Consider the following 13,404-nt stretch of genomic DNA (forward strand, 5'->3'; position numbering starts at 1 on the left):
AATAAAATTTTAAAACTCAGTTCCACACACTGGCCACATTTCAAGTGTTGTTCAGGGGTCACAGGTGGCCAGTAGCTACTGTATTGGACAGCACAGATAGGGAACATTTCCATCATGTCAGAAAATTCTATTGGACAGTTCTAGAGATCTAAGAGACAGTACGTGTCTCTCACTCACCAATACTCCATCTCGCCTCAGCCTGCGTGCAATCCAAGCCCAGAGACTGGTGCCCAGGCTCTACCACTTCCTACAGAAGATTTAAAAACTGGTAGTGCCAACAGAAATTATTTAGCCTAGTCCGGCCAAGAAGGTGATGTGGTAATAAAGTCCAAGATTCTGCCACATAAGTCGGGTCAGCAAGTCGGCGGCGAAAAGAGCGCCACGTCCCAGACTTTCTGGGAGAAGGCGGGACAAAGGGGCGGGGCGAGCGCAGCGCACTCCGGGTGGGCGCCGTCAAGGGGCCGGGGGCGGGGCCGAGCGCGGCTGGGCGGGGCCTTGAGAGGCCGGCCGGGGGCGGGGCAGCTGGCGGGTCGGCGCGGGCCCAGCCGTGCGTGCTCACGTGACGGGTCCGCGAGGCCCAGCTCGCGCAGTCGTTCGGGTGAGCGAAGATGGCGGCCGAGAGGGAACCTCCTCCGCTGGGGGACGGGAAGCCCACCGACTTTGAGGATCTGGAGGACGGAGAGGACCTGTTCACCAGCACTGTCTCCACCCTAGAGGTGAGACCGCGTCGCTGCGGGTGCTGCGCTGCGTCGCTGCCGCGCGTCTCACCTTTCCCCTGCCCCGACTTGTCCCTCCCCATCCCCCGTGTTTGCAAGGACCGTCTTGGGGTGACACCTGTGACGCGAGCCCCACCTCCGGTGCCTGTCAGAGGGATGTGCTTGGGCTGAGCGCAGGGCCTCCTCAGGAGAGCAGCCTGCGGCCCGCGGGTGCCGACCTAATCCTCAGAGGGGCCAGAACCGAACCGAGCATTGCAGCGGCCCTTTCCCAGCTCAGCTGGCCTTCCTCGGTGTCTCTTGCACCTCCTCCTCTTCAAGCCAGAGAAGGGCTTGCTCTGCATCCCAGTAAACCTCCACCGAGCTCTTTTGAAGGGGTGCTCGCTTTTCCTTTCCAGAGGGAGGGTGTGCCGCTGCCAGGGGAACGCAATGAAGTGAGCGCTGAGGGGCCGAGGGTCTGTGGGGAACGAATGGGTGCACTTTCCCAGGAATGGCCCTTCACGGACTGCTGGTTCCTCTTGAGGGAGCTGCTTCTGATTTGGGCTGTTAAATAGGTAAATGCATTTGCCTGTTTTTGTTTGTCTTTAGTTCCTAGACTTTTAAAAGGTCATAGTATTTATTAAATGTAAAGCTGAAGGCAGGATTAGTCCAGGAAACTGCTGTTGTGTGTGTGTGTGTTTTCTAAGTTACCAAGGGAGAAATAGAAACAGATCTCCACTCCTTCTTCCTCTTTTCTCGCTTGATCAGCGATCTCTGAAGCCGTGTGTTCCTGTTTTTGTCAAAGGAAGCACCCTCTATAAACTTAACTGTATTGGGCCCTCCTTATATCCAGTTCCATTTGAATTGCTTTGCGTTTGATGAGAGCACCCACACCTCACAGCCTAATTTTAAGTGTGTGTATGTGAATTAAAATGTACGAAATTTCCCAGAGGATTGTTTACCGTGGGCTATACTTGCTTTTAAAGTACTTTCAATAAGCTTTCTTGGCTTGTTTAACTCTGCACCAAATCAATTGGAAATTACTGTAAAATATCCATTATCCAAAATTCAGTTACCTGAAACTGGAAACCCGGAAACCGTTTTCAGCACTGATCACATTCTGCTAATTGGATGTGCAGTGTCCCACCCAAACCCCACCTCCCCTCAGGTTATAAGTTTTCTGCAGCTTAGTGTTAGTTTCCTGATCATCTTTGTGTCTCTCACAAAATCTTGAACATGTGTATTTATTAGGTTGGTGCAAAAGTAATTGCGGTTTTTGCCATCCCTTTTAATAGCCAAAAGCCGCAATTACTTTTGCACAAACCTAATAGTAAATGTTTGCCTGAGTTAAAACCAGCACCTCCTGAAATTAATAAAAATTATCTTGCAGAATATATTTTCGGGGATTAGTATCCTTTTAGCCCTTTCTACTTACTATACAGCTACTTTAACATGTACATGTGTTGAAAGTGTCTGCAGGATCCTAAGACCTGTATTCCTTTTGGAGGATACAGTTTTTCTACCAGCGAGAATCAGAACAAACTTGATTGACCCTAGTGTGAACTAGAATACTGTGAAGGCTAAGCATTCTGTTGGGGGTCGTTTAGAGTTGAGTAGAAAGAACTATCATCTGTATTGCCCATGTGAATAAAACTTTTTAAAAAACAGAGTGTTACAACCTTTTTTCAGTAAGTCTGCAAAGTTTGATCATGAATAATTTATCTTGGTTAACGCACTGTAAAAGTTGTAAACACATTTGTTTTTGATTGTTCATCTCAGCACCTTATTTAATGTACTCATTTAGGTTACTAATTTTCAGAAGGTGGTGTGGCTATGAGATTTGTAAAGTCAGATTTTTTTTTCTTTTTAAATTTGGGAAGGATATATAGCAGTATTTCCTAGTATACCAAAACTGCTTTAAAGGAATGTTCTTTCAGTACTTCACTTTTCTTTTAAACAGTGCTTCTCAAACTGTGGTGTGCTGGAGTATCCACAGTATTCATCTTTAAAATGCAGATGCCTGTGCCTCACTGGAAACTTCATGTTTAATAAGTGTTCTAGATCCGTGTTTTGCAATCTTTGTAAATAGGGATCTTGTTGAAGTGCAAATTCGGATTCTGTAGGACTGGGTAGAACCCAATATTCTGCATTTTTAACACGCTTTCCTGATATCAGTGCTTCTGGTCCATAGACAACATTGAGTTGCAAGGCCCTACGTGATTCTGATATAGATCATCAGGCTTGAATAGTTATTACCTAAGAAAATATATACTACTTAAACCATAAAATCGAAAGTAAGACATATAAATTAATGTCTTTTAACTTAAAGTAAGTCAGAGTTTATTATATTATTCATATAGGAACTTTTTCATTTAAGAGCATTTAATTTGCAGGGGGATCAATTGAAATTTAAGTGAAAATCAAATTATAGAAAGCTTCAATGGCATAATTGTTAAGCTTGTAATGCCTATGCATTACTATATCTGCACACTTATGTGTATATTTTTACTTTTATTATTTTTAATTGACACATAATGTACATACTTATGGAGTACAGTGTGATGTTTCAATACCTGTGTACAATGTGTAATGATCAGATCAGGATAATTAGCTTATCCATTACCTCAAACGTTTATCAGTTCTTTGTGTTGGAACATTCAAAATCTGCTCATCTAGCCCTTTGAAAATATACAATAAATTGTTAATTTTAGTCAATGTATGGTGTTCTAGAACACTAGAATTTATTCCTCCTATTTGGCTGTAATTTTGTATGTTAACCTATTTTTGACTATTGGCCCCTTCCCAGACTCTTGTAATCACTAGTCTACTTTCTACTTCTGTAAGATCAACTTTTTTAACTTTTACATATGAGTAAGAACATGCAGTATTTGTCTTTCTGTGCCTGGCTTATTTTACTTAACATAATGTCCTCCAAGCTCATCCATGTTGTTACAAATGACAGGATTTCATTCCTTTTTATAGTTGAATAGTATTCCATCATGCATATATACCACATGCTCTTGATTCATTCATCTGTTGGTGGATATCTAGATTGCTTCCAAATCTTGGCTATTGTGAATAGTGCTGCAGTAAACATGGGGGCACAGATCTCTCCAACATATTTATTTCCTTTCCTTTGGATATTTACCCAGTAGTGGGATTGCTGAATCATATGGTAGTTGTATTTTCAGTTTTCTGAGTAAACTCCATACTGTTTTCCATAATGGCTATACTAATTACGTTCCCATCAGCAGCAGTGTATAAGATAACTCCTTTCTCCACATCTTTGCTAGCATTTGTTATTTTTAGACTTTTTATTTATTTTTATTTTTATTTTTTTGAGACAGAGTCTCGCTCTGTCACCCAGGGTGGAGTGCAGTGGTTTGATCTTGGCTCACTGCAGTCTCCACCTCCCAGGTTCAAGCAGTTCTCCTGCCTCAGCCTCCTGAGTAGCTGGGACTACAGGCGTGCACCACCATGGCCTATTTTTTGACTTTTTAATAGCTATTCTGACTGCAGTGAGATAATATCTTATTGTGCTTTTGATTTGCATTTCCTTGATGATTAGTGATGTTGAGAATTTTTTTCTTATGTGTATATTTTTTAACCCAATATTAAACTCCTCCCCTTTCAAAATTAATAACAGCCACATAAAGCTATATCAGTAAATAAAACATTTCAAACTCCTACTGTATGTTTCTGTTGTGACTGTGAAACAAAAAAGGGATGGAGACAGAGAAGGGAATGAGAAGGGAAAAAATCTGGCAAAAGCCTGTTCTTTTATGGTACCTGAAAGGCAAGGCTTTAACTTGTTTATGAATACTGTTTTATTCCTTAAATGGTACAACCCTAAGCTTAATGGTGCTTGACCTTTAAATACAGTTTTGCATGGAGTAGTAGATAGTACATTTTAAGAAAAGGTCAGGAATTTATATTAACTACCTGGTTCTTTTTTAAAAACATCTGTGTTGAGATATGATTTATATATCATATAATTTACCCATTTAGTATGTACAATTTAATGGTTTCTAGTGTATTCACAGATATGTCCCACATCACCTCAGTTTTAGAGCGTTTTCATCACATCGGAAAGATACCCTGTACCCTTTAGCTATCATCCCACGCCTTAATTCCCTCATCCCCTCTGTCCTCAACTCTAAGCAACCACTAATCTACTTTCTGTCTCTAGATTTCCCTATTCTAGACTTTATATGAATGAATCGTATAATACATGGTCTTTTGTGACGGGCTTTTTTCCTTTAGTACAATGGTTTCTAGGTCTGTAGCACGTATCAGTACTTCATTCCTTTTTATGACCAAATAATATTCTATAGTATGGCTGTACCGCAGTTTGTTTAACCATTTGTTGATGGACATTTAGGTGGTTATGAATATGACCGTGAGTATTCAGCTATTGTGAATAATGCCGTTAACATTCGTGTACAAGTGGAATTGCTGGGTTATGTGGTAACTCCATGTTTAATCATTTGAAGAGTTGCCAGACTGGTTTCCCAAAATGGGATGAGTTGGAGGCACTTTTTAAAAAAATTATTTTATTTTTTCAAGTTCTGGGGTACATGTGCAGGATTTGCAGGTTTGTTAATAGGTAAATGTGTGCCATGGTGGTTTGCTGCTCCTATCAACCCATCACCTGGGTATTAAGCCCAGCATGCATTAGGTCTTTTCCCTAATGCTCTCCCGCCCTCCCCTTACAGGCCCCAGTTTGTGTTGTTTCAAGTTGGAGGCACTTTAAACAGTCTGAGGTTAAAGGCCTAAAGAAAGAAAGTGCAAATAATAAAGGAGAAAAGAGAACTTATGTAATAACAGATTAAAAGATAATATTCAGAAGTCTTATAATGCCTCCCTTCAGATGATTCTTAGGGGAGGGAATAATAAGTTTATTTCACTTGAGGTTATGTTGTATCAGTGAAGATAGCATTAGGCAGCTAGGACTGCTGGATGGGCTAGAGATGTAGCTTTGGGAGTCTATCTTAAACTTATTGAAAACACTAAACCGGGATCTTTGTGGAAATCTAGTCTTCCTCTAGTGGAGTGTATGAACCAACAGAAGTCAATATAATAAATACAATCGTGTGAATAAATACCTGCCATACCAGGTGATATATGTGTAATTAAAAATCTGCACAAGGTACAGAAACAGGTGATATATGTGTAATTAAAATAGAAATAGTATAGAAGACTGGGGTGACTTGATTGCATAGAGATGATCTTTGAGGCCCTGAAAGTGGTTGAGAATTATCAAGAGAAAGTAGAATAAGACAGGAGACACTTTTGATAAAGAGGAACTGAGAGCAAGTTTAGTATCTGCTGTTCTAACATAACAGGTAGTAAAAGTATATATAACTTGTTTTCTTTTCGTTTTTTTTTTTTTTTTTTTTTGAGACAGAGTCTTGCGCTGTCCCAGGCTGGAGTGCAGTGGCGCAACCTCAGCTCACTGCAGCCTCTGCCTCCCAGGTTCAAGCGATTCTCCTGCCTCAGCCTTCCACGTAGCTGGGATTACAGGTGCACGCCACCATGCCCGGCTAATTTTTGTATCTTTAGTGGAGACGAGGTTTCACCATGTTGACCAAGCAGGTCTCGAACTCCTGACCTCGTGATCTGTCCACCTCGGCCCCCCAGAGTGCTGGGATTACAGGCCTGAGCCACCACGCACAGCCTTGTTTTCTTAATTCTGTTTTCTAATCCTTGGGCCTCCAACTTTAAATGTATGAATTTTTTGAAAATTTCATTACGAATTATCTATGTTTCAGAGGGAAAAATTTGTGAACAGGTATTTAAATGCATTAAGCATGGAAAATTACTAGAAGGAGATTTATGAAGAAGCATGATTCAAGTTGACCACTTTCTCTTGAAACCATTAAATTTAAGGAGTTTTGAATGAATTATTTTTAGATCCTATAAAAATATGTTATTTTATGAAGTTGCTTGTGACAGGGATGCTCAGCTTTTCTTGAAGAGATTTTCTTAGCCTCTTCCCAGCCTCTGGCAACCACTGATCTGTTTTCTGCCTAAAGTTTTGTCTTTTCTAGAATGTCATATAGGTGGAATCATAGATTATGAAACTTTTAGAGTTTGACTTTCTTTAACTTAACATAAAGCATTTGAGAGTCATTAAGTTTGTTCTATGTATCAATTGTTAATGACTTGTTTATTATTGATTTAGTATTCCATTGTTTGTATGTAACAGTTTGTTGATCAGCTGAAGGACATTTCAGTTGTTTCCAGTTTGGGGTATTTATGAATAAAGCAATATAAACATGTATTTACAGGCTTTTGTGTGAGCATGAGTTTTCAGTTTTGCAGCGTACATACCTACAAAGTAGGGTGGCTGGGTTGTGTGGTAAATATAAGCTTAATTTTAAATAAACTGCCAAACTATTTTCCAAAGTGGCTGTACCATTTTGCATTGCATCAATAATGACTAAGAATGACAGTTTTTCCATATCCTTGTCAGCACTTGTTATTATCAATTTTAATTTTAGGCATTGGTGAGCTTAAGGCTGGTCTTGCTAGCAAGAACTGTATGTTACATTTTTAGGAATTTTATGAACTAGTTAATAAACAGCCATTATTAAAAATTAAATGCAATGAATTTAAAATTAAATATATACCTATGTAAAGATTATACATAATTTTATAAAATTTTTATTAATGTTATAAATATGTAAAAATAATAAATATATAAAGCTCCTTGCTTTCTAATTCCTTTACTACATTTCAGTATTACCTATGCTCTTGAAATTAATTATGTCTCTTGTGTCTGTATGGTGGAAGGTACGTGTCTTCCCAACTCTACCACAGAAATCAGCAAAAGCTAAAAATCTGGATCTTCTCCTCTGCAGATCTGAGTGCTAAACATTTAGCAGCACAACACTGATTTTTAGCCATTCTAAGAGGTGTTTAGTGTTACCTCATGCCTTTAATATATATTCACTAATGCCTAATATTGCTGAGTATCTTTTTATGTACATACCATCTGAATATTATCTTTTTTGGTTATGTGTCCTTTTACATCTTTTGCTTATTTTTTTATTTTATTTTATTTGAGACAGAGTCTTGCTCTGTTGCCCAGGCTTGGAGTGCGGTGGTGTGATCTCAGTTCACTGCAACCTCCACCTCCCGGGTTCAAAAGATTCTCCCGCCTCAGCCTCCTGAATAGCTGGGATTACAGGCACCCACCCCCACGCCCAGCTAATTTTTGTATTTTTAGTAGATACAGGGTTTCACCATGTTATCCAGGTTGGTCTCGAACTCCTAACCTCAGGCAGTTCACCCTTCTCAGCCTCCCAAAGTGCTGAGATTACAGGCGTGAGCCACCACGCCCGGCCTATTTTATTTTATTTGAGATGGAGTCTCACTCTGCTGCCCAGGCTAGAGAGCAGTTGGCGCAATCTCTGCTCACTGCAACCTCCACCTCCCCAGTTCAAGCGATTCTCCTGCCTCAGCCTCCCTAGTAGCTGGGATTACAGGTGCCCACCACCATGCCCAGCTAATTTTTGTATTTTTAGTAGAGATAGGGTTTCGCCATGTTAGCCAGGCTGGTCTTGAACTCCTGACCTGAAGTGATCTACCTGCCTTGGCCTCCCAAAGTGTTGGGATTACAGGCATGAGCTATTGCACCTGACCTGTTTTGCTCATTTAAAATATTGAATTTTGAGAATTATTTATGTTCTGAATATTTTTTTCCCAGTCGGTGACTTGCGTTTTTTGTTTTGTTTCTTTGTTTTTGTTTTTTGTTTTTGTTGAGATGGAGTCTCGCTCTGTCACTAGGTTGGAGTGCAGTGGCGTGATCTCGGCTCACTGCAACCTCCACCTCCCCAGTTCAAGCGATTCTCCTGCCTCAACCTCCTGAATAGCTGGGACTACACACACGTGCCACCATGCCCAGCTAATTTTTTTTTTTTTGTATTTTTAGCAGAGACAAGATTTCATAATGTTAGCCAGGATGGTCTCGATCTCTTGACCTCGTGATCCACCCATCTCGGCCTCCCAGACTGCTGGGATTATAGGCGTGAGCCACTGCGCCTGCCCAGTGACTTGTTTTTTTGTTTGATTAACCGTATCTTTCTCAGAGCAGATGTTTAACATTAACATTTAAAGGAAAGCTATCTTTTCTTTTTTTATTGATAGTATTTTAGATGTCACATATATGAAATCCTTTGCTAACTTTAACCCACGGTCACAAAGATTTTGCTTATAGTGTCTTCCAAAAGAATTTGGAATTTTACATTGTACATTTAGGATTCATGTTGAGTTAATTTTTGTGTGAGATACGGGTTGACATTCTTTTTTTAAAATACAGATACTTAATTATTCCAGCACCATTTGTTGAAAGTCTAGCCTTTCTTTATTGGGCTGTCTTTTTCAGAAATGAACTGACCATATATATGTGGGTTGACCTATTTCTGTTTTGTTTCATTGATCTATTGAGAATCCTTTCCCAGTCTACACTGTCTTGATTATTTAATCTGAATCTTGAAATCAAGTCGAATGACTCCTCTAACTTTGTTATTTTAAAAATTGCCTTGGCTATTCTAGTTCTTTTGCTTTTTCTTATAATTTTAGAATCAATTTGTTGATTTCTACTGAAAAATCCTGCGGAGATTTTAATTGGGATTGTGTTGAATTCAGAAATTAGTTTCAGGAGAATTAACCCATTAACAATGTTGAGCCTTCAAGCTATAAGCATAATCTATTTATTTAGTTAGATCTTACTTGATTTTCTTTCACTAATGTTTGTAGCTTTCAGCATACAGATCTAGCACGTATTTTGTTATGTGCTAGATCTGTATGCTGAGTATTTCATAGGTTTTAGTGCTTTTATTTCTTTTATTACTTTTTATATTTCCCCTTTGGTTGCATGTTCACCCTGTATAATAGCAACTGTTCTAAACACTTACTAGGTTTAGTAGGTTTTTGTAGAGTCCGATGATTTTCTGTGTAGGTAATCATATTGTTTGTGATTGGAGTTTTATTTCCTTCTCTCAGTCTTAATACCTTTTTTTTTATTCTCTTGTCCTAATGGCTGGGTAGGACCACCAGTATAATATTGAATAAAAGTGGTGATAGTGAATATTCTTTCCTTTTTCATGATCTCAGGATATAAGATGTTATCTGTAAGGTTTTTTGTTTTTTTTAATGAGCTTAATCAAATGAAAGAAGTTCTCCTCTGTTTCTAGTTTTCTGAGTTTTTATCCATGAACGGATGTTAATTTTGACAAATGCTTTTTCTGCATTCATTGTGATAATCATATAGTTTTCTTCTTTAGTTTATTGATAAGTTAGATTATATTGATTTTTTTTTCTTTTTTTTTAAGCCCCACCCTCAGAATGATTTTCAAACTGATTCAAAAAGGTTGAATCAGCATTGCATTCTTGGGATAAACCCCACACAATCATAATGTATTTATCCTTTTTATATATTGCTGGATGCAATTTGCTAGATTTTGTTTAGGCTTTTGTGTCTATGTTCACGACAGATATTTGTGTTTTCTTTTTCGTGTATCTTTGGTTTTCATATGAGAAATGCTAGCTTCGTTAAGTGATTTGGCGAGTGTTTCCTCTTATTTCATATTCTTGAAGAGGTTGTGTGGAATTAGTCTTACGTCTTCCCTAAATGTTGATAGAATTTACTAATGAAGTCATCTGAATTGTAGTTTTGTTTGTTGGAAGGCTTTTAACGACAAATTCAATTTTTAAAATACAGGACTGCTTCATGGTGAACTTTGGAAGTATGTATCTTTTAAGGAATTTATCCATTCAGCCTCAGTTGTGAAATTTATGGGCATACTGTTTTTTGTAGTACTTATCATCCTGTTAACATGTTTGTGGAGTCTGTGGATGGTAAACTTTTCTTTTTTTTCCTGATACTGGTAATTTACATCTTCTGTTTATTTATGTATTTTGATTTGGTAGAGGTTTGATATCCTCTTAGGATCTTCTTAAAGAATTACCTTTTGCTTTCATTAATTTTTTTCCTCCTGTTGTTTCTGTTGTGAATTTCATTGATTTCTGCTCTGTTTTCTTTCTTCTGCTTGCTTTGTGTTTAATTTGCTCTTCTAGTTTTTTTTTTGTTAATTTTATTTTTTATTTTTTTTGTAGAGACAGGGAGTCACACTATGTTGCCCAGGCTGCTCTCAAACTCCTGGCCCCAAGTGAACCACTTACCTTGGCCTCCCAAAATGCTGGAATTACAAGTGTGAGCCACTGCACGGAGCCTGGTTTTCTAGTTTCTTATTAAAGTAGAAGCTTGGATCATTGATTTGAGACTTTTTTTCCCTACTCTTGCTGTTTAGCTATGTATTTCCCTCTAAGCACGACTTTGGCTGCATTCCACAAATTTTGATAAATGTGGTTTTGTTTTCATTCAATTTAAAATAATTTCTAGTTTCTCTTGTGACCTCTTATTTGATCTATGATTTATTTAGAAGTACATTATTTAATTTCCAAAATTTGAGGATATTCCAGATAGCTATTACTGATTTCTGGTTTCATTTGGTGATAGTAAGAGAATGTTTTATGCTTTTCATTTTTTTAATTGTTAAAGTTTGTTTTATGGGCCAGAACATGTTCTATTATGGTAAGTGTTCTGTGTGCACTTTTGAAAAGAATGTATATATAGTCTGTTTTGTTGGGTGGAGTGTCGTATAAATGTTAGGTCAAGTTGGTTGATATTTTTCTGTCTTTCCCTGTTACCTATTTACTTGTTTTATCAATTACTGAGAGAAAAGTGTTGAAGTCTCCAAGATAATTGTATATTTTTAATTTTTATTTCTTGTTTTAGTTCACTTAGTTTTTCCTTTATGTATTTTGAAGCTATTTTGTTACATAGATGCTTAGGATTGTTTTGTCTTCTTGGTAAATTGACCCTTTTATCATATAATGTCCCTTTTTATTGATGATAATATTTCTTATTCTGAAGTTTACACCCTCTGATGTTTAGCACAACAGCTTTCTTGTAGATTGTCTGCATGACATATCTTTTTTATTGTTTTACTTTTAACTAATTTAATATGTCTTTAAAGCAGGTTTTTTTTAGGCAACATGTGTGTAGTTATTTTTATATCCAGTCTAGCCATTTCTGTTTCCTAATGGGTATATTTAGGCTATTTATTTAATTATCGATGTGGCTAGATTAGATCTACCGTTTTATTTGCTTACTGTTTTTCTCTTCAGTTTTTTTCCTTTTCTCCTTTCTTGTGTATTACTTTATGTTTATTAGTATTTCATTTTATCTACTGGGTATTTGTTTAATATCATTATATTTAAATATATATTTTAGTGGTTGCTCTGCAGCTTAAAATATACATACCTGAGTTAATATTATACTTCACATAAAATGCCAAGCTTTACAACCACATAGGTTTATTTACCTTCCCTCCTTTACACTTGGAAGTCATTGCTGCCCACACCAATAGCATAGTTTTGCAGTTGGCACCATCCTCAGGAAAAGTTAAGACAGAATACAAAAAAAAAATGGCAAAATGGATCCTTGTAAGGATGGGCCATTTTTTACATTTTGGCTCCCTCCTTAGTCGGCCTGCTATTTTTTACTTTTATATTGTGGCTTTTTGTATTCTATCCAGAATTTTTAGTGTCAGTCTGTGGGGGAGGGAGGCTTTAGTGGTCCTTGTTGATCTTGTTTGGAATCCAAAGTGCCACTTTTTAATTGAAGAGATACTAGCAAAAAAATCTTAAAATTTTTTATCCTGCGTACTACCAGGTGATGGTGTGGGGGAATAAAGGAATATTCATTTATTAAGAATACAGATGTCTACTCAGTTGTATATCTTGGACAACTGTAGTTCTGATCATGAAGAACCTGTGTCACAGGCAGAGAAGCCATCAGTATTCTTTTCCACCATAACTTTCTCATTTGGCAGTCACTGTCCACACTCCTTTCCATCCACTAGAAAATAACTCTTTTCCCATTCAGTAGGAACCTGGAAGAGGCATGGAGAGGCAGGACAAAGATAAGTAGGTTTTTGCAACCTTTAAAGAGTGACAGCTCCCTTGGCTGGGTGTGGTGGCTCACGCCTGTAATCCTAGCACTTCAGGAGGCCAAAGCAGGTGGATCACTTGAGGTCAGGAGTTCGAGACCAGCCTAGCCAACATGGTGAAGCCCTGTCTCTACAAAAAATAAAAAAAATTAGCTAGACATGGTGGTGCATGCCTGTAGTTCCAGCTATTTGGGAGGCTGAGGTAGGAGAATTGCTTGAACCTGAGAGGCAGAGGTTGCAGTGAGCCAAGATTGCACCACTGCACACCAGCCTGGGGGACAGAGCAAGACTGTCCCCCCCCCCAAAAAAAAAGAAAGAAAAAGAGTGATAGCTCCCTGGCAGTTGAGCAGGGCACTCCAAGCTGCTGATGGTTGGACACTTGAAGGAAGTGGATTCCTCATAGCCTCTCCATAGTGATATCACTGCTCCCCAGCAGCCTCTACTTGAGTTGCCCACTGCCCACATCATTCCCATTGTGCAGTCCACTCTTAGGCTCTGGACTATGAGGTGAAAAGGTTGTTTTTGTTATATAAACATGTTTGTTTTTCTTTCTTTGTTTCTGGTGTTAAAACTATGAGTACCCAAGGTATTAGCAATATGAACTTTCAGTTATGATAAGAATACATTATATGTTGCAAATAGTTTACATGTATTATAGCTGTATACTGTATTATAATCTTTACTTCAACAGT

At 38.3% G+C, this 13,404-nt stretch overlaps 1 protein-coding gene across 1 annotated transcript in view; it reads left to right on the top strand.

The window, feature by feature from the left end:
- Positions 1-586: 586 nt before the first annotated feature.
- Positions 587-13,404, top strand: part of SNX2 (sorting nexin 2) — a 56,768-nt gene continuing 43,950 nt past the window's right edge. The window contains 1 exon segment of the mRNA NM_001280406.1: positions 587-716. Coding sequence (NP_001267335.1) covers positions 609-716 — 108 coding nt within the window. The 5' untranslated portion in view covers positions 587-608.

Source organism: Pan troglodytes, chromosome 4 (assembly GCF_028858775.2).
Source record: "Pan troglodytes isolate AG18354 chromosome 4, NHGRI_mPanTro3-v2.0_pri, whole genome shotgun sequence".
In the NCBI taxonomy this organism is placed as follows: Eukaryota; Metazoa; Chordata; class Mammalia; order Primates; family Hominidae; genus Pan; species Pan troglodytes.